The sequence below is a fragment of the Watersipora subatra genome, chromosome 4 (genome assembly GCF_963576615.1).
Source record: "Watersipora subatra chromosome 4, tzWatSuba1.1, whole genome shotgun sequence".
In the NCBI taxonomy this organism is placed as follows: Eukaryota; Metazoa; Bryozoa; class Gymnolaemata; order Cheilostomatida; family Watersiporidae; genus Watersipora; species Watersipora subatra.
In genome coordinates, this window is record NC_088711.1 from 14,363,864 (window position 1) to 14,387,952 (window position 24,089).

Below are 24,089 nucleotides of genomic sequence, written 5' to 3' on the forward strand. Positions count from 1 at the left end.
CATGATATGAAAGTCTAGAGAACTTGATGGTACAGGAAGAATTGAAGGAAAATGGAGCCGGAGCAGACAGCGGCTGACCTACTTAAAAAGCCTAAGCAAATGGATGGCGGCTCACGTACCAGGAGACGGAGAGCGGAGGTATTGGAGCAAACATTGTTGAAAAGAACAAAGGATAGGAAGTTGTGGAGAAGCATGATCACCCACATCCTCACAGGACATGGGATTTAGAAAGACGTATGATAAAGGTGGGTGGCAGAACATCTAGTCTGCAATGGATGAAGACAAATGTCATGGAATGGTTGGATAAGGAATAGAGTAGTATGAAATGGCAAGATGATTACACTGCACGCAGACTGCCCAGCAGAGAAGCTAATCAAAGGAGTTGCTTGCTCAGAGAGATCAGACAAACAATTTAGTAGCACTCGTATAAAGGCCGAGAGGTCAGAAGGCCGCTGTCTTGGCATGCAGCTGGTATTAATACAACATGCCTAGAGGTTCGAATGGGGTGTCACTTTCTTTCTTGAGATTGTGCGAGACAATTACTTGCTGGAATATTTATGCATATATTTCCATAAAATTGTGTGCAATAAGCTTTTCGGTTGGATCTCGAAAACACATGCAAAAATAAGTAGAATGCAAAAAGCAATAAAATGATAAAACTAATGTATGCAGTACTCGAAATAAGGTAGCAAGGTAGGAAATTCTAAAACAAGAAACTAAAGTAATCGTGACATAGGATGATAATAGACAATCTATTAGACAATGTAAGCCAGCTAGTTGGTGTTTAGTGCCAGACCATCAACATTCATAAAAATATCAACTTATTTGCAGCTGGTCCAAATGGGAGGCAATTCATATATCATAGCGTACCATCTTGTGGTCCAGCCACAGATAATTACAACAAATCTTTATATTGTGCCCTTTAGAATAATACGAAGGAAACAGGGCTAGAATGAATTCGGAATACAAAGTTATAAATACAAGAATTACATATATCGACACGAAGCAGAAATCTGGTCCAGTATAACACAATAGAGTGACACAAACAATCCATCTGCAGGCGGCTCTACTCACGCAGGACTCCCTTTAATGCAACCTTCACCAACCAGGCCTGCTAGATGGCATATGCATAACGAATGTATAGGCAGAGCTTGTTAGTGTGTCCCATCATTCATTATAGAAATATCCTCAGGTACCAACCAATTAACCCTTGAATACTGCTAGTATGCAATGTCTCTTTGCTTGGCCCTCAACAAACAGATAAAATATTGGTGTAGTGTACAATATGTTATGCTAGAGATATTGTGTGTCAGTCGACCTGGCTGGAAGGGTCACATTGCAATAGTCGCACAATAGAAGGATCGCTCTTGGCTCCGTCCAAAAACTCTGCAAATGATATTTTGCCATCCGCATTCTTATCCATTTGGCGAAATATTTTCTCTACCCGTTTTTCTGGTGTTGACTCATCTTCTGGCATCTTCATCACAGATCCTACCATTTTGTAGATAGCCTGTGATACAAAACAGTATGAATGAAATGCCCAGTTTTGTACATAATTAGTAATAGTCCAGTATAAAAATGAGACCATTTGCTGATGGGCCAAACAGTGCTAATGTAAGAAAATGGAGTTTCTGTTCTGTTCCTTGTCCCTAAGAAGGGCCGAGTTTAATCAACCATTTTAATAGCAAATGAGCCTAGTAACATGTAATGACAGAGTCTCATTTTGCCAGCTGAGCAGACTGGATGAACATTCATAAACAAATCTTAAACCAGCACAGATCTAACAGCTCAACTCTTTTTTGCTTCTTAATTTTTTTGTACTTTTTGAGGACTGGTGAGCAGACCATTTTTAGCAGAAAATCATACTATCAATGAAAGAGTCAAGAGTGCACAACTCTACTCGTTTCAAAAAGAATACTAACAAGTTCATTCTAATGGCTACTATATTTACTAAAACTTATCTTCTCAAAAAATTGCTTTCAACTCTTCACTAATTTTCTGATTGGCAAAAAAAAGCTTCAATCTCTTCTGATGCGGCAACTTTCGTAAAATGAAATATATCGACAGTTATGTTGCAAGGATAACCAGTTTTATTCCAAATCTGTTACACATACGCCAGTCATGCATGGAATAGGAATGTTGACGAGCATTTGATTGTTGACTGTAACGTGTTGGCTACACTGGTCGAATGAATCTCATAGCCACGGTATTCTCATAGTATTTCATACGATGAAGCTATAAGCTAAAATTTCATGAATGGTCTTATTGTATCTTGTTAAAGATACAATAAGAGATAAGATGTTAGAAATATAATAATTGAACATAAAATTGAAACTGAACAACTTTGTTTTGTTATCGTTGTAGACAAAAATATCCTGATCCAACATTTCCCTGATAAAATATAAATAGCTAAGCTGATTAATCTGATTCGCTTCTCTTAAACTTTTATTATGGTATTTACTATATTATGGTATTTACTATATTATGGTATTTACTATATTATGGTATTTACTATATTATGGTATTTACTATATTATGGTATTTACTTTATTATGGTATTTACTTTATTATGGTATTTACTTGCAGATTAAGTTTCTTGCATGAATTTAGGTATTAACCCCTGATCATCTTTGTTACAATGTTGTGTAAAGCAAAAGTGACAGGAGAACTTCACTAATGTTATACAAAAAACAGTAATAGAATGTTTACATTTTTATGCGTGTCAAAACACATTTTAAATCTATATTTTATGCAATGGCCTGTTCAAACAGTGAAGCTGCATAGAATTTGCCACTTTCATCTCTCCATTACGTTATCATGGACTGTACTAGAATACATCGTTTGGAACTTTTGCTGCATTTTAATTGAATGAGTTGAACATTTGATGAGCAATCATTTGAATAAGGCCTTTTTCTACCCAATGTTGATCATTGTAAAACTAAAAGACGTTTTTAACTTGCAGATTAGCGAGTGAACTTGGTCTTCTGTTTATTAACGTGTTGATATAGTGCAAAATAGCTTTGAAGTCACAAGCAGCAGTAGTTTATGTGTTATTCTCAAGTAATACGCGACTCATACTTTCCTGTGTTTGCTGAAGCAACCTTGAAAAATTGGCTGATACTTGTGCTGATATTAAAACCAGTGCTGTAAGTGTTCAAGGGTTGACTCAGTGTTAAAAGTATCATTTGATTAAACTAAGTTTTTATGATCCAATCCAGAAACTACGCTATAAGACCTATTGACAGACTTGAGGTATATTTGTACAAGTATATATTCAATTCATGAATAGTTTCTCATAAATCCAGTTTTATTTTGATATATTTTTAGTTAGCACATTTAATGAAATTTCACCAACAAAAATGCTGCTGACGCTGTCAAGGTTCACATTGGTCGAATAGAGACACAACTGACTGCGCTAAGCATTCTAGTTTGCATCATGCGACAGACTAACATATTTTATGCCAATATTCACAGACATTTCTTGAAACAGTTGAAAGAGTTTTAATAAAATGCAGCGAATGACATCTAATGTGAACCAGACCTAATTAATATTTTGATTAGCAGCTGTTGTCAATTGGATTCACAGCGAATATAAATTGGTATCTAGGCCTTCATTGTTGATAAGAATTGCTGACAGAAAGATAATAAAATGACCTTGAACATGTTTTTAATCTATTAAAATTTGTTGAGAGTGACTAACTACATGATATATTTTACTTGCGAGAGGTCACAGTTGCTAATATAGTTGAGGAAATGTAGCCGTATGCACGAAAACTTATCCATTTATGTTGAAAATAATTTGTATGCAAAGGTGAGCAGCTCTAAACTAAATCTGATGACTAATACATATTGTACAGACGGGAGTATCTAAATTCAATCAAGATACTCCGGTTTTTATTAACACACATAAAATAATGCCGCTGGAAAAGGGTAACAGTTTTGTAGCACACCGACCCCGACAAGTGTAGGTTTACTACTTTTTTGTAACACAATGTTTAGATAAGCATATACTACTCAGGATTATAGCTACATGTAGGTCACACCACCCTTATCCTCCAGCCATTAATGCTGCTGTGGGAGTTGTGTGTTCCTGACAGTAGTCAGTTTGCTGACAAATGCTGTCGTTTGGTCATTCACGTGGTTTTATGAGAATTCTTCTATATTACAGCTACCCAGCTTGACTAATACTGAATATGAACTAATGGTGAAGTTTATTGAAGGAACAAAACCATAGAGGTAACATAAATCTCTCTCTAATGGCTGATAAAGTGTTGCATGTGTCTGGCTAATGCATCGATCTCTTAGAGTGGTAATGATAATGCGATGAGTGGTGAGCACAACTTCTAGTTAATGCACAGAGAAAAAACCGCAGTAGTATGTCAAGGTCTGTAACATTACATCTTTTGTTTTTAGGATGGCTCCTAACTTACTGATTCATTATTTTTAATGTTCGGTTGCCGCAGGACTTTCCAATGGCTGAACAAATAACCTTCACACTAGCTGATGAATTTTAGTTAACATTTATTAAGGAGCACAAGACAGATTGTACTGCCACCTATATTATAGTGGATAGGAGAGATCATCCGATCTGGTTGCTCCAGCGTGAATAGATAAAATGGCATACTGACTGTATCTTTAGAAATGTCATGAATAATTACAGCGGAAATGAAAATGCCACTTATTGTGGTCCTGAACTTTAGCTGGTCACCAAACTCATCTTGTCCAAGCTAATAGCAGCTCTTGTATGCATGTTGTTCAAAATATCAACATTGACAGCGAGAAGATATTTGAATAACGAATTATCTGGTGGCTATTATCCAAAGCGAGGCTTCCATTATGAAAGGTATTAGCATCTATCTTAAAACCTTTATTTGAACGCTATGGCGCTATCTCTTGCAAACCTTCCCTTAGAGTGGCACTTTATTTGAGGTAAAGTTCAAATAAAGGGTAGAGTTGTATTTTTTACTCTTTGTCAGAATATTGGAAACAAAATTTTTTTAACCCTTTAGCGGGCGTATCGAACGGTGCTTATGTTTTGCAATCTCCTTTGGGGAGGAGAGTGCGACATTAACCCTTCGGGACGTACAAAATTTGTTAACTGTTAATTTGTTAACAAAAATCTCTAACTGGCCGTAGATCTGATACATGTCTCTACCAGTTGATATCTATAATTTGCTTGCAATTAACCTACAATGATGTTATCTTACAATATCTTATCATTTTAAATTTGAAGCAATATTTAAATCTTATAACAATAATTAACAAGGTTGCATAAAAGCCCATTGCACTCATTGATATGTTTGCTAGAGTTTGCAGCCAAAATTGGCTTTTTATGTGCAATAGAAAAGGGGTTATGAGCGTTGATTCATTGCAGATTGACGTCAGATTACTGCAATTATGCAATCAAATGATATGTTATAAACCTGCAAATTTATAAGTCATATAATAATAACCTATTAAATGCTACAAATATATATTCAAGAACAAGTGACATAAACGAACCACATCATACATTCAAAAATAAAAATTAACACTTTTTAAACAAATATTAACATTTTTAAAACAAAAATATTAGCATTATTTGCTCGACCAGTTGCGATCTGATTGTTGCCTCCATTTGGAGCCATTTCATATTCTTCTGGTTGTTCAATACCTTCTACAGTGTTTTATGACTTCAACTCCTGTTTTGCACAGCTGAGCTAGTCGATATTAGCGTCCAAACAATTTATTAACAGGGCAAAACTTTTCGCGATGCCCTTTAAAATACACGTATACACTTCTCGTGCAATTAAAGAGAAACCACGTGTAATCAAAAAAGTATCAAAATATCTAGTAGCACAGATTCTATCGTAAATGAAATCTAGAATTTTAGGATAAACCTTTAGCCTAAAACTAGTCGTTAAGATACCATCGTAAATGTAACCCATTTTTTACCTACATTGAAGTATTAAGACTGCGTGAAACAAGGAACTACTATTAGCCTGATACAGTTACTAATCATTTCTATGGTGTTGCATTCAAAGTTTTAACGAAATAGCTGTAAAAATGGAATTGGAAAACAGACTTCGATACAAACAAAAACATGAATGAAATAATTGTTATTGATGCAATCAGTCATTACTAGTACGGTTTCGTGGACACTTTTCTACTGATCACTTGCTATTATGAGTTCGTAAAGATCAAGAATGTTAATTAGTAGTGGTCAAATAAAGGTGGCAGACAAATAAAGGTGGCCGTCAAATAAAGGTGGCAGACAAATATAGGTGGCCGTCAAATAAAGGTGGCATTCAAATAGAGGTTTTACAGTATGTCAGATCTCTAATAGCAATATAGTACTGTTCTATAGCTTGTCAGAATGCTAGTAATAGTAATTAGCAACCTGTCATGATTCCGACTTATTAGACACGAAGTAAGCTTGAGCAAACACCCTTGTTCCCAATTCGTGATACGAACTACGAATGTATCATTGGCCATAATATTTCAAGGATGACTATACCCAGGCCATAATTGCTGCACAATGGACGGAAATCCTGCAAGTGTGCTGAACTCTTCAATGAGGTCTCAGTGGATGTACGCAACTCGAACTGAACAATGAACGGTCCGTTTAAGGCAAAGTGAGAGCTTTTGCTAGTTAGACGAATGTAATAGAAATAACGGATAATATGCATTCTTAAGGATGATTTAACAATCGGGTAGCACAGAATAAACTGCATATTGGAAGTATGATTGGCTGGGCAAGACAATTCACTGCTAAAATAAACTATTACAAGAATGTGGGGGGACAAGCTCAATAGCTGGTGATTAAGGGCCGTAGTCTGAACAACATGCTAGGCTATATCTTACTGTCGATAAATGAGAAGGTGAGGGTGGCCCTAGCCTCAGGTTTGCATATTTTCCTTCATCATAGCTACTCACATCTCATGGTACTGCGAATCCTTTGGGAGACGCTACTAGGACAAATAAATATCTTGAATTGGACCCTACCTTTATCCTGTTCATCCCTACCTATAATCCTGTAAACCTCCAATAAATTTGACTGAATTAGACATGTTTGATGCTACAGTAGATCTTTGTTTCCTAAAGATCTAATCAAGACACAGTCACAAACTAGACATTGGTGGGTATGAAAACGGTTAAAGAGCCGAGTTGTACACCAGTGAGCAGCTATACTATTTATAGATGAGCATGAGTTGTACACCAGTGAGCAGCTATACTATCTATAGATGAACATGAGTTGTATACCAGTGAGCAGCTATACTATCTATAGATGAACATGAGTTGTTTACTAGTGAGCAACTATATTATCTATAGATAAACACAAGTTGTACACCAGTGAGCAGCTATATTATCTATAGATGAACATGAGTTGTACACCAGTGAGCAGCTATATTATCTATAGATGAACACAAGTTGTACACCAGTGAGCAACTATACTATCCATAGATGCACACGAATTGTACAACCGCCGACAAACCGCTAACAGAAGAAAATTGAACTTGGTACATTAAGCACCCCTACAACATAAATAATCCGTTCCAGGAGCTTTTACGTGGTAAAGATTTTACATTATACAAACAATAATAGGTATAAGTTGCCCAATCCGTTTCAAGATATTTTCAAACTCGCCCCTTTAACCACACAAAAAATAAAAACTAGACTAACCAGGGTTGGCGGATTAAAATCATCCTAAAAAATCATGTTTGATGATTTTTCCATGTCAAAAATGGGACTTATAGAGGGTCTACTGTGAATATGAACTGCACGATTTGGTCAAATTTAAAATAAAAACAACTCTTAATAAATTAAAGCGATGCAAAGCTGTTTTGTTATGTTGCTAATGTTTTCATGTGGCACACTTCAACAAAATAAAATAATATATTATGTTAGTGGTTACGAAAAAAAGCTGGTAATTGATGTTTTCAAAAAAATTTGATCTAAATTGAAAAAAATTGCTTTAAATAAAAAAAAAAATCCGAATTTTTTTATTTAAAAAAAAACATGATTTTTTCCAACCCTGAGCCTAACTTTGTAATTTGTTGGCTGCCTACCGTAACTGCAGTATCATTTGTTTGCATCGGCAACTTTTCTCCTTTTTCTGATCAATTTCACTGGTTTTATAGACGATTGTGGTAATTCGTACAATAAGTTGATTGGTAGCGCGTATCTTCGACATTCATTTGCAATGATTTGACCATTTTTTCTAGACAGCGAAATCTATTCTGAAAAGTTAAACTAATAATAAATATTTTATACATCTACAATAAAGCAGAACAAAAAATACTTTCACTATAAAAAGAGCAGTACTACCCGTTCATTGTCTATCTGTATCTAAAAGCCAAGGTTAGGATAAAAGATAACTTTTGACGATACTTCAACTCGTCCCATGCAGATTAGTAGACCGATACTATAACACCTGCACCAATCGATCACCTTCAACTATCTATGAACAATTGCGCAGCTACACATTTTCTGTTTTGTCGATACATCTGACGATCTATTGCGACAAACTAGAAAATCATGGAAGTTATAACATATGTCATATAACAGATATACGCACGGGGTTTTTTTTTCTTGCAAGTGCGGCAAGGTAGGTTACCATTCAAATCAAATTTGAGACCGCGCCCCGACTTGTCACTTTGCGGTATATCAAATTTTTGCCATAGTACAAAGCAAAAACATCATATACATTCTTTACGTTATCTGGAATTTATGTTATAGAAGCATCTATAACTGTATTTGCAATTATTTATGCCGTTATCTTTCACTACTGAATCAATGTTTGTGAGATAGTGAAATTAATTTATAGAATATTTGTAATGTCCAGTTATAATATCAAATAATGTATCTACATGTACCTCCCCAACATATATGTTGAGCGGCTAACAAATGTTAAGCTGAAATAATACATTATCTCTCACACACAGAGTCTCCCCGCCGTACCCGACTCAGGCCATTTGAGATTATTGAAACAAAATATTGCATTTCTAAAAATGATATTTCAGTGGCGTTTGAAAGTAGTCCTTATGCATAGGACTCGGATTTTGTTTGACGAAACCCTTTTAGCCGAAAAACCAGTTTAACTGCAGTCTCAGACGAGGACAAAATGCAAAGATTCTATAATAGGCAATGAAGGTTTGTCACAATGGTAGGTTCCATGAGCGTTGGTATAGATGAAGTTAAGCAGGATATTTCAACAACGAAGGTAGAGAACAAGCCAAAAGTCAGATCTGAAGTTTTACTGTTCAATAGTTTTTCAATATGCATTTTAGTGAGTTTATGTGCCTCACTAAAATGCATGTTGCCTCAGATATATTGCATATACATATTGCATCAGACCATATCTTGTTGTACAGACGCGAGTAGACGTGTGAGAGAATGACAGGATTGAGTCTGATTTTGTTTAAATTCCCTCTAATAAAAATCATATAGATTTCCTTTGCTAAGACTTCAGCAGAGTATTTTGGGTTCCTTGCCTTGATAAAACTATTCCATGTCTATGTGATGTACCTAAATTGGCATGGCAACAAGGTATGTAACTGCTTGTGACTGATACTTGTTTGAGATGGAATAAGTTATACTGTCAGTAGGTTATCGTACAACCGATCCAAAAGAGCTGTTTTTGCGTTTAGGTTTGCACATTCTTGGTATTTAATAGGTACCTTTTTCTAACAATTTCCATGTAATTGAGCCACTGCACAAGAAATTAACTCTAAAAACAATACCCTTTGCAAGGAGTCAAAATGGTACAAGCCACTGCTGACTGCATGTCCAAAATATATTTTTCTGGTTGAGTCAATCTCTGTGCAAGGCGAGGCAGTAACTTCTGTGCACGCCGAGGCAGTAACAGCCATGAATAATTTTTACCTGTAGAGCCTACATGGAAAACAACTGCGGTGAGTGTAGAGGCGGTGTCAATGCTATACAATTAAAGCATCGCAGACGACTAAGCGAGCTTATACTTGGAGTTGCGATTCAACTAAGCTGCTAGCAGACTAGCGCAGCCTATACAAATATTAATAAAAAAATTTGTCAACTCTGTATCTCTTTGTCAACTCTGTATCTGTCAACTTTGGTATTTGAGATGCAGTGAGCTAATTGAATTTAGCAGCTAGGTGGATGAACTTCTAATGAACTAGTAACATATAAGTTTTGCTAAGGATCCACGGGTTTGTTAATGGGTGGAGCTTCTGATGCTAGCTGTTCAATTTCCCTACTAAATACAGATCCAAAAATTACTATAGAGAACCAAAAGGGATTATAACATAAAAAAAATTGATCTAGTAGGTTTCCTCGAACTGACATCAACATGGCTTCATGCTGCCATATCCTCTATGAAAGAGCTTTTGCTTCTACCATTTATAGCTAACATGCTCAGAGTAGAGTTAATTTGTATGAAACCCTCCCCCATCCAAATAAATAAACAAAAGAATCCTAGCCTAGCTGAATGAACTTGGAGCAGGTTTGCGTGCAACTAAACCATTTATATTATTATATTAAGACTACGGTTACGGACTGGTCTAGCTAGAGATAAAAGAATGTTATTATTTCAGTTGAAATATAATACGCATAGCAAGCTAATGTTGACGAGTGGAAAAACAGTGACTGTAGTAACAAATTCATCTGAAACTTTGTTTGAATAAATCAACACAGGTGGTCAACTATGGTAGCAATTATAGTGTTACGCGGTATCTTATCACATTTTATCACATTTTATCGGGATACTTTGGTAACTCCCCATCCCCCTCATTAAAATAGTCAAACAAAAAGGCTACATCGAACCTGCCCACAAGAACAGATATTAACTGAATGTCTAGACCTACCAGCAGTTTAAATTTGGCTCAGTCTCCACATTATTGGACAGACTTCAACAAAAAGATCAAACTAATTGAACAGTTCATATAACTTACTCTGACAATCTCCAGCATTTCATCCCGTGATATATATCCATTGCCATCCAAGTCATACATGCAAAATGCCCATTTTAGCTTTGCTTCCAGCTGTCCCCTCGAGGTCACGCTGAGGGCGCATATAAACTCTCGGAAGTCGATGGTTCCATCACCATTTGCATCGAATGTGCGAAAAACATGCTCAGCAAACTTCGATGCGTCGCCATAAGGAAAGAAATTTCCATAGATCTTTTTGAATTCATCGACGGACAGATGCCCAGATGGACAGTCTTTCAGAAATCCTTTGTACCATTCGGTAATTTCTTCTTCAGAAAAAGCTGTTTTGTCTTTGAGATCACTGATCACTTCTGGTCTAAGCTTACTGTTCTGTTTGCCCATCTCTTACTCAGTGGCTTCCGCGTGTAATTGTCACTTGCCTGAGTGGTTGCAAATACCTTGTAGTCTGCAATGCCAGTAGATTTCAATGAATAGGGGGTTATGAATATGATAAATATGGCGAAGACACCCTCCCTAGTAACTGATCAGCTGATAATGGCCAGTCGCTACCAGCTATTATAAGTTACCTTACATATAGCCAGGTGAAAGCTATAACAGCTCCAGTGAGTGCTAGCCTATCTACAGCAGCAATGAATGCAATTCAACTAAACACACCTGGAAGCATTGTATTCATCGCTTAGACAACATACAAATATTTGAAAAGGTTAAATTTATGTATTTTCAATGCCTTAGCTGTTAGATCAGCAAACCAAGTACGCATGAGTTATAACGCATGAGTTATAACGTGGTTATTATATGAAAGCAAGGCAATGCTATAATCCCCAGCAGCATTTTCTTACAGGGAGGCGCTGCTACGACTTAAGCCATAAAGGCTGGCGCCAGATTGGCGAAAAATAGAAATAATCTGATCTATGTATTCTACATATATGGACTTTGTTCCTCATCAAAAGAAAGCAAACTCTTCTAGAACATTCAAACAAGTAACTCTAATTCGCTCTCTTATTGTATAGCTACCGAAAGAAGTTAACATATTTTACTGCTCACGGCCAGATAAAACCTCCCTATGTGTGGGGAACTCCAAGTATTATATCCGAACTACGAGCATGAGCAATGACGACACCTGCTGAGCAGCTTATTTTTTCTTTCCTAACAACAAATATTCTGATTCATTGAAATTGTAACAAACACACAATGATAAATAAATAACATATGTTGCATTTAGCAATTCGAAATGTTAAGCACTGTCTGTACTAAGAACAATACTATGTACCAAACGAAAACGAACCATATCGAAACAACGGAAGATATCAAACTTTTCAGTTACTATGGTAAACCAATCTGAGTGTGACTATCTCCCACTATAATTGCGGCAATACCACACCCTTCCATCAAATCATTAATCAAAAATCCACTAAGTAACATGTACATGATTAAGCCCACTGTAATCTCATGGGACATGAAAGTTAGAGATGACCAGAAAGACGAGATCAATGAAAACGATTGCCGTACTAGAATGAAATAAACAGAAAGGACGTAGTCATTCCACCCACTCAGACATTGACACATTCAATAACCTTCACTCATCTGTATATTTGCAATCTAATACTAAATGGCCAGGATAAAACATTTTCTACTGTCCAATATGAGTACAAACCAAATCACGTATGTCACGATTAGATGATGAGGCAACTTTCGCCAAGCGTGTTACACTCATGATCAATCTATGAACTTACATAAAGACATGACTCAGTAAAATCGGCAATTCGAAAAGAATTACTGAAAATAAAAAGTTTACTATGAGCTAAATTATGCATTGGTTATAGAATGATTGTTTTTATAGGCATTACTGGCTCGCTAATGATAATACGAAAACCTTGGCAGAAAAATTCACCTATCCCAATGTACCTACTTACCACTTACGCTGAAAGCACCAAAATGAACAAGGCGCTATACCATTTGGCACTTATTACCATATAAAACATAAATTTGCATACTGTTGAGTATGATTCAACCATCATGCCGGCACAAATGAATATAAATGAAGTAAAACAGGAGTAACAAAGAACTTAGATACAATCAGTTTTATTTTTAGGCAACGTAAAAAAAACAGTACAAACAAAATGTAAAAAGTAGCTATAAGCAGTTAACTTTCATTGACTCACTCATACCATGATAACTGATTGAAATGTATGAATTACGTAAAAAACACTTGTGGAGACACGATTATACCTTACCACAATCTAACAAAATGTTAGCATATTGTCATGACTCATTGCAAACAGTCAGACTGAAAGATACCTCTACGCAAAACTAAAAGACTAGACTGAATCCTAGATTCTATATGTGTAGTGAAACATACTAAAAACCTCAATTTCGCTATCTAATCAGTATGAATATTAGAGTAGCAGCGATAAGAAATGTCATACTATCTCAACACAAATCCCCAAAAGAATTGGAGCGAGATGATGATGGTCAAACAATGACAAGCGATGAGAGTACTAGATTGATGCAGAAGTAGAAGACTTATTATCATAGAGAAAAAATGAGAAGAACAACCAGGGAATTACCATGAACTAGATAGAGGCATGCAAGGCAAAAGGACTTAAAATTATTAAGCAGTTAAACTAAGCAACATAGAGCTGCCATAGATCTGTTTTTTTATAAAAAGATTCAAGTCTTGAAAAGTTAATACTAAAAAAAATTAAGTTGTACAAATTTGAAAAGAGACCATTACATATGTTGATGCAGACTCACTGGTATTTCACTTGAGAAAGCTGATAATAAAGAGCCAGCTGTAGTTGTAGGAGTGCAGGGTTATTTTAAAAATATTTGAAAAATGCATAAGCATTATTTAGAGTTATCTAATCAGAGTATTAGCTACTGCTTGAGAAAGAACAACTCCGTCCTTTCCAAACTTGTAATTGGAGCAACGTTTAACATTTATTGGTAATGTGAAACACAATCGAATGCTTAATAGTTGACTTGCAACAAAATTCATATTACAGTTATTTAGTATCAAAAGATTCACCATGTTTTACTCTGTTGTGTTGTAGGTGCCAAATATATGGAAATGTGATTACAAGCTCTTAAAAGCTCAAAAATGAAAAGCCGCCGTAGATTGGAATCTCTTCATTTCTCTGACGTAGTCATGAAATTTATTTATTGTCTTGTCACGTGATGTTCTCGCGTGAATTGAAAGGCCAATAAAAAGCTCAATATAAAACTTACCGTAGCACTAGTTTATGACAAACACTTCGGGTTTTACTGAAGACCCCGTATCAAATATATAGATGCTCGCTACTTTACAGTTTTGTTTCGGTTTGGTCTAATCAGCAAGTCGTAATCTGATCATGTGACCCAATACTGCGCAAATAATTTTTGCAGCACCTTTCGATTATCACAAATGACCAACAGGCTCGTCATGATTATCAGACAATGATATGTACTCTTTCAAGCTAAGGCTAAAGAATTAAACAAATTTTTACGGTAAGTTATAAGATATCACTGCTAAAAGTGACAGCATTACAATGACGATAAAACAGATGCGTAAGAACAATAGACATGGTTTTATTGAATGCGTGAAGTATATTTGTGAAAATATTTCGACGAATAAGGTTGCAAGAAAGTGTAAACAAAAACCATCTCTCACAACTACATCCCATTTGCGCCGTTTTGGAAAGATAATCCAAACTACGGCGGTCTCGTGTGGCTGCGATTAACTGTTCGTTTTTGAGTTTTTAAGAACTTGTAATTGCATTTCCACATATTTTGCACCTATAACACAACAGAGTAAGACATGGTGAATCTTTTCATATCAAATAACTGTAATGTGAACTTTGTTGCAAGTCAACCTTTAAGCGAAATGCAATGCCATGGTTATGTGGGGCTAAGCAAGGAACAGACTCAGTAATAGAAATCAATTAAAACTCTTTTTAAAATTAGCTATTGCAATATCTTTATTTATAAAATGCTATGGGAATGTGTCCGCATGATCTTTTTGTTGTATTATAGGCTTTTTATGATAAATATTTTTATTCAATCAAAATCAAAGTTTAAAAGCAGATTATGACATTGTTAAAATTTACTCTCAACTAAATCTAAATATATACTATTCACCGAAACACAGAATAATCTTTGCTCGCTGCCATCTTAAATCCTTATGAATTCAATTAATAAAATTTTTTTCCATCTAAAGTTCAATTATTAGTGAAATTTAGTATTGTTGTGAAATTCGAACTTAAAAAAATGAACCTAATAATTTGTTTCCTTTTCTTGCAAGAAATGTCAGTTTTACTGTTTTTATAAGAAAATGTGACTTCTTTATTTCATTGTTCACAATTTTCTTTACTTGTGATATATATTTACTCAAACATTTGAGACATTTTGCTAAATGTTTTAATAAAAACCAAAACAATGTCAGCCAATACATACTATCTCCTTAACACCTAATTTGAAATGAAAACAAAAAAATTGTTTAGAAACTCAATTTTTGGTATTCAAGTCTTTGTCTACCATTGCTATATACTACCATTTGTCTGCTTTTACACATGTCAAATTGGCTAAATATACTTGGACACATTATAACAAGACCAGTTCTTTTTTGAGCTATCTGTTTTTTATTGCCTTGGATTTAAGTGGCTAAACTTTATACATCTAGCAAAGCACAAATTAAACCCATAATACGGGTCCTGCAATTTATACGAATGCATATGGCATAGATATGCACATCATGGGAGATGGATAGGCAGTTAAAAAGAGATATAGAGCGAATAAGTTTAAGGCAACACTCATTCGAGCATGTTCCTAGTATTCCCACAAACTAACAGCCTGAGTTTCCATTATTGTAGTTGATATCAAATATTCAGAAGCCATAGGTGAAGGCAAATATAAAGATGGCAACTTACAACCACTTTCAATTAAGAAAATCAAACATTTCAGATTGGCAGTTATTAAAAAGATTCAAAAGTTTGCCACTGTTTAGCATCAGTGGCTGGCTCTAATAATTGATAATTCTATAGCCTTACATCTGTTCTTCTAAGATTCTCTGATTATGTAAAACATTTATACATATGTATTTTCAATAGTGAACCTTGTTGACATTTTTTTGTGTATTCATTTTACTGAGGTAATTTTCAAAGTTCAGTATGCTACTAAGCAATACCAATATGCAGTAACGCGAATTGAACAATACTTTACATCCAAAGCAGCAACACATACTTGTCACTGAGAGAATTCACATCAAAAAGTATATAAATTGCTTCACAAAAACGTATCACAAATGACAAATTACAACTTACAAGATAACAAATAAAGATACATAGTAAACTAGTCATAACATGGAAATTAACTGAAGCAATTATTAGCAATTCTAATAGAACTTCCAAAGGCTACTAATAAGCTCCTGGTCCGTCTTTTAGGAGTGCAATATTTAAAATAAATTCTGCAAAACATGAGTGAATGACATAAATGCTGGCAACAGAAAAAATGGTTCATATTATTTGCTAGCTGCGCTTGCTGTCAGCATCGAGCATAGAACATCATCAGAAAGGCAGCCATTGATAAACTCTTGCTTGGTAAGTACTCCATCTTTATTCTTATCCATCTGAATGAATATCCTTTCTGTTCTTTGCTCTGCCGTTTCTGCTGGAGTATCCTTTCCATTACTGACCATGCGGTATATTGCCTAAAATGCCGACTCAATTAAAATCTTGCTAAAGACCGTAATGTACACAGCACTGATTAGTTTACACGATCATATCCTGCATCGTTTATCAGCAAGCATCAGTATTTACAAATTCTAAATAAATATAATTACCGCAATGATTTGAACCATCTCTGCCTTTTCTATGGTACCATTCCCATCAATGTCGTACATGGAAAATGCCCAGTTGAGCTTGTCAGTAATCTGACCGGATGAGGTGATATTTATTGCCAATAAAAATTCTTTGAAATCAATGGTGCCTCCATTATCAGCATCAAAAGTTCTAAAAACATGCTCACAGAACTCCTCTGCATTTCCTCCCGGAAAAAATTCCGAATAGACTTCAAGAAACTTTTGCCGACTTAGCTGGCCGGCAGGGCAATCTCTCTACAAAATATGATCACATTAATGTTGTTAGCTTAACAATATAACAGGAAGCCAACAAGCACGTTTAAGGCTATGAATGCGCTAACCACAAATACAACATAGATGAGTAAGCTTGTCTGGTCGACAAGCTTACTCGTCTGTTCTTGGGATGCTATAAAGGAGTTTTACCAAGCTGAATTGCACGCAGAATGCTTTGTGAGTAGGGACTCAAAAAATCAACGTGTTGCGATTGTCTGGACACTAGCTACATCCTTGTTTCCATTTTTCCCTATCAGACCTCTACATTCACCCATGCGCAGGTTAGTTAAATTGACCGAGATATACTTACTATGTGCTTGCAAATATACAAGAGCAAAAAAAAGGTTCATTTGACAACAAAAGTCTTGTCCTCGTATTTTAAATAATTTAACACGAGGACTAAAAACCAATCAGTGCTAACAATCAGCCTTTGCTGGTTTCTAACCGTAAATTCACAAACTAGCTTGGAAAAATTAGCAGTCTACCAGTTTGTGAAAGCAATCGCAGATCTAAATCCTCTCAATGCACTTATTGTCAGACCTCTTACTCAAAATCCCTTCAAAAATCTAACACTCGAAGGACAAACTTACCATAAAACCTTTATACCACTGTTTAATTTGTGGTTTGCTGAAGCTGGTATTGGCAAGAAGAAATGCCAGATCTTCTTTAGGTACTTGTGTTGAAGAGCTTCCACCCATCACAATTAGGGCGCAGTTTCAAGATTCACCAAGTGCCATCTACAGCTGAAATAGATTATATCTCTTAGACAACATCAGCATACAACCTACATGAGAGTAAACTTAACACAAACATTTACTTAATCTGTACAAGCAAAACCCTAACAAACTTGTGTACTACTGTTTACCTACAATTGTGAAAGTACTAAAAACATCAGTTGTGAACAGAGCAATGAACTCAAATTTTTACGTACCTACAATAACAAATAAATGAAACTTTTATAAAGCCACTACGACGATGTGAAGACGATATTAAATGAACACCGCTATTACTTATATAATGCAACTGGAATGCGTTTTAAATGAGCTCAAACTATGTTATCAGTCTTTAAAAATAAGATGGTACTAAAATAATTATATAACATAAATAAGAAAAAGTAGTATAATTTAATGATACAGCAAGGTGTGAAGCATAGAAAACAAAGGATATATATTGTGCTATGAAATTATCGACACCGAACAAACTCCTTGCAAAAACTGCAATACACAACCATACAGCTAGAACAGTCCATATACTATCGCCAAGATAGCAGGAGCCATTAAAATGTAAATAACAACGAGACTTACAGAAACTTTTAAATGCTAGAGAGCTTCTCGACGCAAGAGCGACCAGTTATTATTAGACTCCTGTAAAACTAAACTGCTGAGTGCATGCATTGCCTTGGGTATAATCAAATCAAGATTCCATATAAGAATATACAGTGCATTGAACAGCTTAACTCAATATTAATGTTAATTTCATTACGCGCCTTGCAGCGCATTACAAATTGTTTTGATCAGATGATACACGATGACCCACTTAGAGGTTATTGACTAGTGCTCGCCATCAATTGCGCTACTGTTCTTACTAGATACAGACTAGCTTTGAGAAACAGCACTATAAAATACCGGAGGAGAAAGAGACACAACTGTGAACAGCACATGACGACAAAACCTAGATGTATCCAATAATCAAATGGAACTTTCTAGCAGCTTTCAGTTATTAAAGTGAGAGACTACCAAATACGTATAATGAAATTTATGAGCTTTCAGATTATATTTTCTTTATTATATGGCGTAAAAAAACAAGATAACTTTGTCAGCAATGCATTTGGAACGCTTACCATTGAATTTTCTGTTACTGGCATTCAGATTGATGAGCCATGTATTATTTTGTATAGGTTCCCAATGATGGACTCAAAAGAATGGGGTTAAAAATGACCGTGTATGCACTGTGCTAATGACCGCCCTCAGTTGCAGATAGAGGAATAAGTAGCACACATCCCCCTACCAGTTATGTACATGTGAAAGCAATCAGACCCGATTGATGTTTTACATTGCAACTACTTCAAAGTCAACAAGAAAATCAATAATTTCTCTATCTAGTATATATAGCCTAGAGACTACATGTTGCACAGTCGACTGCGATAAAGGTGGATGCACTACGCATGAAGGATCAGCTCGGCATGTTCTGCACTCAAAAATCAATAACTAGATCAGTACTATATTCTGCATTTGCTGTGATAAGCTCGAATTTCGTCAATCTTTTGGATGCGAACTCAACAATTGGTATTCAAGTAAATGTAATGAAAAGATGAAAAATTGTATAGTTAACAAGTACCTTCAAATCACCTAGATTTCACTCAGATGTTCCTCACAGAGTTGTTAACACGGACAGCCATTGCTACACATTGACTAAAATTTTAAATAGTCTACCAATCATAATAATCTACTAAAATCTACCAAATTGAGATTTTTAAACCACATTGCTTAAGTTCAATATCAACTGATATTATTAAAAACTTTTTCCTAAACAGCAAGAAAGGTTGAGGAATAGAAAACCATGATAATGGTTTTTTATTTCTCAGAAAACCATGATAATCGTTTTCTATTTAACTTAAAAGTAGCAAACAACCACTTCACCAACCATTGAAATTACATAACCTATCATCTATATCATACTGCAATCATGAATCACTAGAGCCAAAGAGGTAGGAATCTGCCACCTGCTGTTCATAGTGGCGTTGTTGAAGCCAGCATTAGCAGCACAGCTGACATTTAGGCCACATTCATCAATTGAGCGGGTGCTTACAAGCAGATGTGCCAAAGCTAAACAAATATTACGTAATAATAGATTAGATTTGCTCATAAAACCTTAGAAGCGTGCCTGTAGACCATTTTATATTACACAAAATATGATGGGACAACTCCACCTACATCTAAATACACCAGATTAAGAGAGGACAATACCCAAATAGACATTTAAATAATTTCACCTCTTGGTACTTTATTCTAAGAGCTTATAGGCTACAATAATGGAAAATAATCACACCAGTTGGTTAACACTTTGAGGCAAATTGGGCTCCATGAAATAAGGAGAAAGTAAATATGACATACACCATCAGCAGTTACTTGAGCTTACACAAGAACAGTTAGTAGCACCTCAAATGATTGCATGTCATCTGTCAACTATTTACTGCTACAATGACATATAAAACAAACAACAATGATGAAATTGATACTAACCTGTCTTAGAGCAGCTCAACATCCAGTCTGCAACTCCTCTTCTTGGATAAGCAGATGCTTGAGTTTTCTAATTTCAAACAAACGAGCCGAAGAGCGAATCAATTAAGCAAAAGTTCAAATTTCTGTCAGAGGTACCATTGTATCGCAAATTACCTTAAAAGGCTCCTTGTGCACACATAACACAAATGAAATGGCATGACGTTAAAAAATAAAATCGTTTTTCAAATATATTGGAACTTTCCTAATCATAAACCCGAGTAACGAAATGGTCTTTACATACGCGTTACATGAAAAGAGGCATTACACGCTTCATTATGTATAAAAACTAATGTAAATTATCTGCTTATGAGAAACAGCTATGGTTCATTGTTCTTTGAACATAAGAACTGACGAACGGTGATACCATTGTAATATGAACACACAGATGAAGGAGCTTAGCTCAGAACAAGGGAAAACAAAAACCCTTTAGAATGCGCTTGGTACTTGCCAAAAAGAATTAATCACGAGTAGTTCACCACATATGATAAGCAAATGTGGCTTGCATTTTAGCTTTTAGGTTATAAGATGGTGTTAACGCCTGTAGGCTGTTTTACATTTGCGATCACATTTGAAAGACGGGATTTCCATTTGTGTCAAAAAAATAAACGTAATAAATTACTTTATTGGATGAAAAACAAGCCGAGGTGTACTGTCTCACAACGCGTGAACTTTGTCAATCACACGGCAAAAATTCAAGAGCAACTCATGCCTTGCTCGGCTAAATATCTGCTGGTTTTCAATAACAACAAAATATATTATAAACAACACCAATGCAGAAGATAGAACTCTAAATTGAGTATATATGTTAAGCCTCAATGTAGCAGAGCTCGATTAAAGGTAACAAGAAATTTATAAGCTTGATACACTAACAACTTTTTATAAGCCATAACCAACCATCCAGTCACGTATACCTTCCTCCATCTGCCATTTAAGCGATAGTAGATTCAAAATTTGAGTATGCATTTCTACTGCCAATTACAGAAAAGTGTAAGGTTATGTTACAGTGGCTGCTTAAATAAACGTGTATGACTAAAATGGTATTTAAACTAAACATGTTTAACAAAACAAAAACTTAACTCATATGAACCTTTGCTGACTTCTACAATAGTGATTTAATATTACTTGTATTGATAGACACCATCATGCAACAGGCTTGAATTTTTTTAACAATGCCCACCAGAGAAATTAATTTGAAAACGATATGTTGCCAATAGCATTCAAGTGTTTGGCAGAGTAATTGGTCGACTACATCACTAAAAAAACAATAGTTTGCCTTTGTCATTGACTTGCACAACTGTTTACGTGCAAGCATGTCAAATGATTAAACAATACTTCACGAGCGAATTACTCTTGATTGGAATTGCCTATCCCTAAAAATTTGTGAAACTGTCGCTGTCACACTCCCTCTGATAAAATGGAGACCATAGTAAATCCGATCACATAAAAACGATTGCGATGACTGTACGTTCAGGTAGATATACACCTATGTCATACCTCATTTGATTTACTAAACAACTTATAGATGGAAATAAAACTCTGAGCATCTGAGCATCTAAGCTCATGCTACCCTTGTATGTGTGAATATTGAGCTACGCAAATAACTAATAAATAACACATAAAAAAGCTTTTTGGTATCATTCTTGTGATAATGATGTTCATAAATTAAGATGTTCATAAAATAAACCATAACAATCATGACACAAAGGCTAATAACGAACTTAACCAAATTCAAACAAACTGTTTATTTTGTCTTAAAAGCTAGCCACTTACACATTATACTGATGCGAGCTTCCAGAAATAAATAATAATTGAAAGGGTAATAAAAAGTCTGGTTTCACTTAGACAAATGATACACTATCAAATTTTGAGTCAGTTCAATCCTGGTTGCTTGACAAACTTGTGTTTCTCAAAGGGAATCTTATAATTACAGCCAACATACACAAAAGATCCTTGCAAAACACAAGAGTTTAAAATGACGAGACTATGATGAGCCACAGTTTGAGGATTCCAGCTAATCAAATGTAGTAAATGAAAAACCTAAACATCGTCTATTTGCTTTTCATTTTTAAACGATAAGTTACCGTAAACTAAACATGAAACTACATCAAATAAATAAAGTCACTACAAAGATTTGTAAGGAAGCTTTTTAACACCATTACCACAAAAAAGTATTTGCCAACATTACAATACTCAGAACAAGATATACACTACAGTATATAAATGCTAATGTTGTGAGCTCAAAATCATTTTAGTCTCCACGTAGCAGATTACAATGACTTGACAAACGCTCTACATCTCCCTTGTACTAAAATTACTAAACATTGTACGATTCAAACATTTGTATGATGGAAATTGTATGATTCAACAAACAGAAAAAAATTGAAGTAGTGCCAGATTAGAAATTGCAAAGTGAGCTAAAATGAATGAAGCAAAAACGGATAGTCACTGAGTCTCAGATGAAAAAATGCAAGCCTTACATTGAAGGTCAGAATGAAAACAAAAAGGAATTAAAACCGAAACCATATAATCAATGTTGATATTGCCAGTAATGCACTTAGGCATGACTGGTAACTTGTTTTGACACGAAAACAATACCAATTATCAACAAAAATTTCCCTCCCTACAATTTTTTTGTCATGAACAAAACTATTTTGTTCTAATCTTCAACCTACCCAATCGCATTAGCTTGTTTTTACCAGAAATTGCTTCGAAAAGCATTGTTGCAAAAGATCAATTTTAGTATGGTGTGAGATTGTAAACATAAGATTTATTTATTTAAAATAAAGAAATTGCAAATAGCCAATACTTGAATGAAAAATTGATTTTATTTCTAAGACTTGAAAAATATACGACTGCAACCTTTTTACAATTTGGGTTTTATACCAACATTATAAACTCCAAAACCGTATGCCACACAAACCACGTACAGTATATAGTTACACGTACTACAGTTATATCAAAATGTAATATTACTTTTGGAAATTACTACACTAAATTGAATAAACTGAATCAATTGTATTTTTAACAATATACAAGAATGGGAACTAACACTATAAGCGAAAGAGTTGAACAGGTTGAAGGAGATGGCATTTAAGTTAGCAACTCAACCTTCAAGCTAATCTGTAACTGGCATTACGATTAGCAATAATAGCAGTTTGTATGTGGACGTAATTTTGTGTTTATTCGTTGAAAACACGCGGCACGCTTAACTAATAAAAATGAATGATCATTTAAAGTAAAGCAAATATTGGCATACCAAAATCAGATTAAAAAAGTCAAAGAAGTCGTGTTGAGGTCATATTCATGAAGATTCGATCATAAAATTGCAAGATCTCGAAAAAAAACCAGATGCAGTAGCTCAAATAAACTGCTTGCAAAATTACAACAATGTTTAGAAAGCGTAAAAATATAACATTAACGTATATATAAGTATTGAAATCAATTGCAGTTAACGTAACCATGTAGACTAAGGGCAAACCCTTAATACGAAATATAAAAAGAAAGTAATCTGCCTGCGTAGTTGCTATCGAACCAACTATTTCTTGCGAATTATTTTTTGTAAATGTAAGATAATTTTTTCCTACAAAAGTTGTAATGGTACGTTAAAATGTCGATCAGTAAAATTACCTGTATTTGATTCCTCAAAACTCATATAACGCAGTATCACTGGGAAACTTTCATACACGAAAGGAAGTGCGACACTGCGGAGTAGCGTGCGATGTCTTCTCCAATAGTTTGCGCATTATGTTTTAATAACTAATTTGTTATTGGCCGCTAGGTCAAGCGCTAGCCAATGAA

The 24,089-nt window shown here is 35.0% G+C and overlaps 2 protein-coding genes across 4 annotated transcripts; both read right to left on the reverse strand.

Annotated features, from left to right (window-relative positions):
• Positions 1-543: 543 nt before the first annotated feature.
• On the reverse strand, positions 544-24,017 carry LOC137393799 (neurocalcin homolog). 2 transcript variants are annotated; one of them, XM_068080490.1, is made up of 3 exons: positions 23,919-24,017; positions 10,908-11,349; positions 544-1,510 (listed from the first exon to the last, which is right to left on the reverse strand). In XM_068080490.1, the coding sequence occupies exons 2-3, from the start codon at positions 11,283-11,285 to the stop codon at positions 1,310-1,312; spliced, it is 579 nt and encodes a 192-aa protein (XP_067936591.1). In that variant the 5' UTR covers positions 11,286-11,349; positions 23,919-24,017; the 3' UTR covers positions 544-1,309. The 2 variants fall into 2 exon arrangements, with proteins under 2 accessions (XP_067936591.1, XP_067936592.1); XM_068080491.1 differs by lacking the exon at positions 23,919-24,017 and adding an exon at positions 12,818-12,834.
• Positions 15,897-20,271, reverse strand: LOC137393800 (neuronal calcium sensor 2-like). 2 transcript variants are annotated; one of them, XM_068080493.1, is made up of 4 exons: positions 20,253-20,271; positions 17,601-17,753; positions 16,720-16,992; positions 15,897-16,587 (listed from the first exon to the last, which is right to left on the reverse strand). In XM_068080493.1, the coding sequence occupies exons 2-4, from the start codon at positions 17,706-17,708 to the stop codon at positions 16,399-16,401; spliced, it is 570 nt and encodes a 189-aa protein (XP_067936594.1). In that variant the 5' UTR covers positions 17,709-17,753; positions 20,253-20,271; the 3' UTR covers positions 15,897-16,398. The 2 variants fall into 2 exon arrangements, with proteins under 2 accessions (XP_067936594.1, XP_067936593.1); XM_068080492.1 differs by lacking the exon at positions 20,253-20,271 and adding an exon at positions 18,315-18,440.
• Positions 24,018-24,089: the final 72 nt, after the last annotated feature.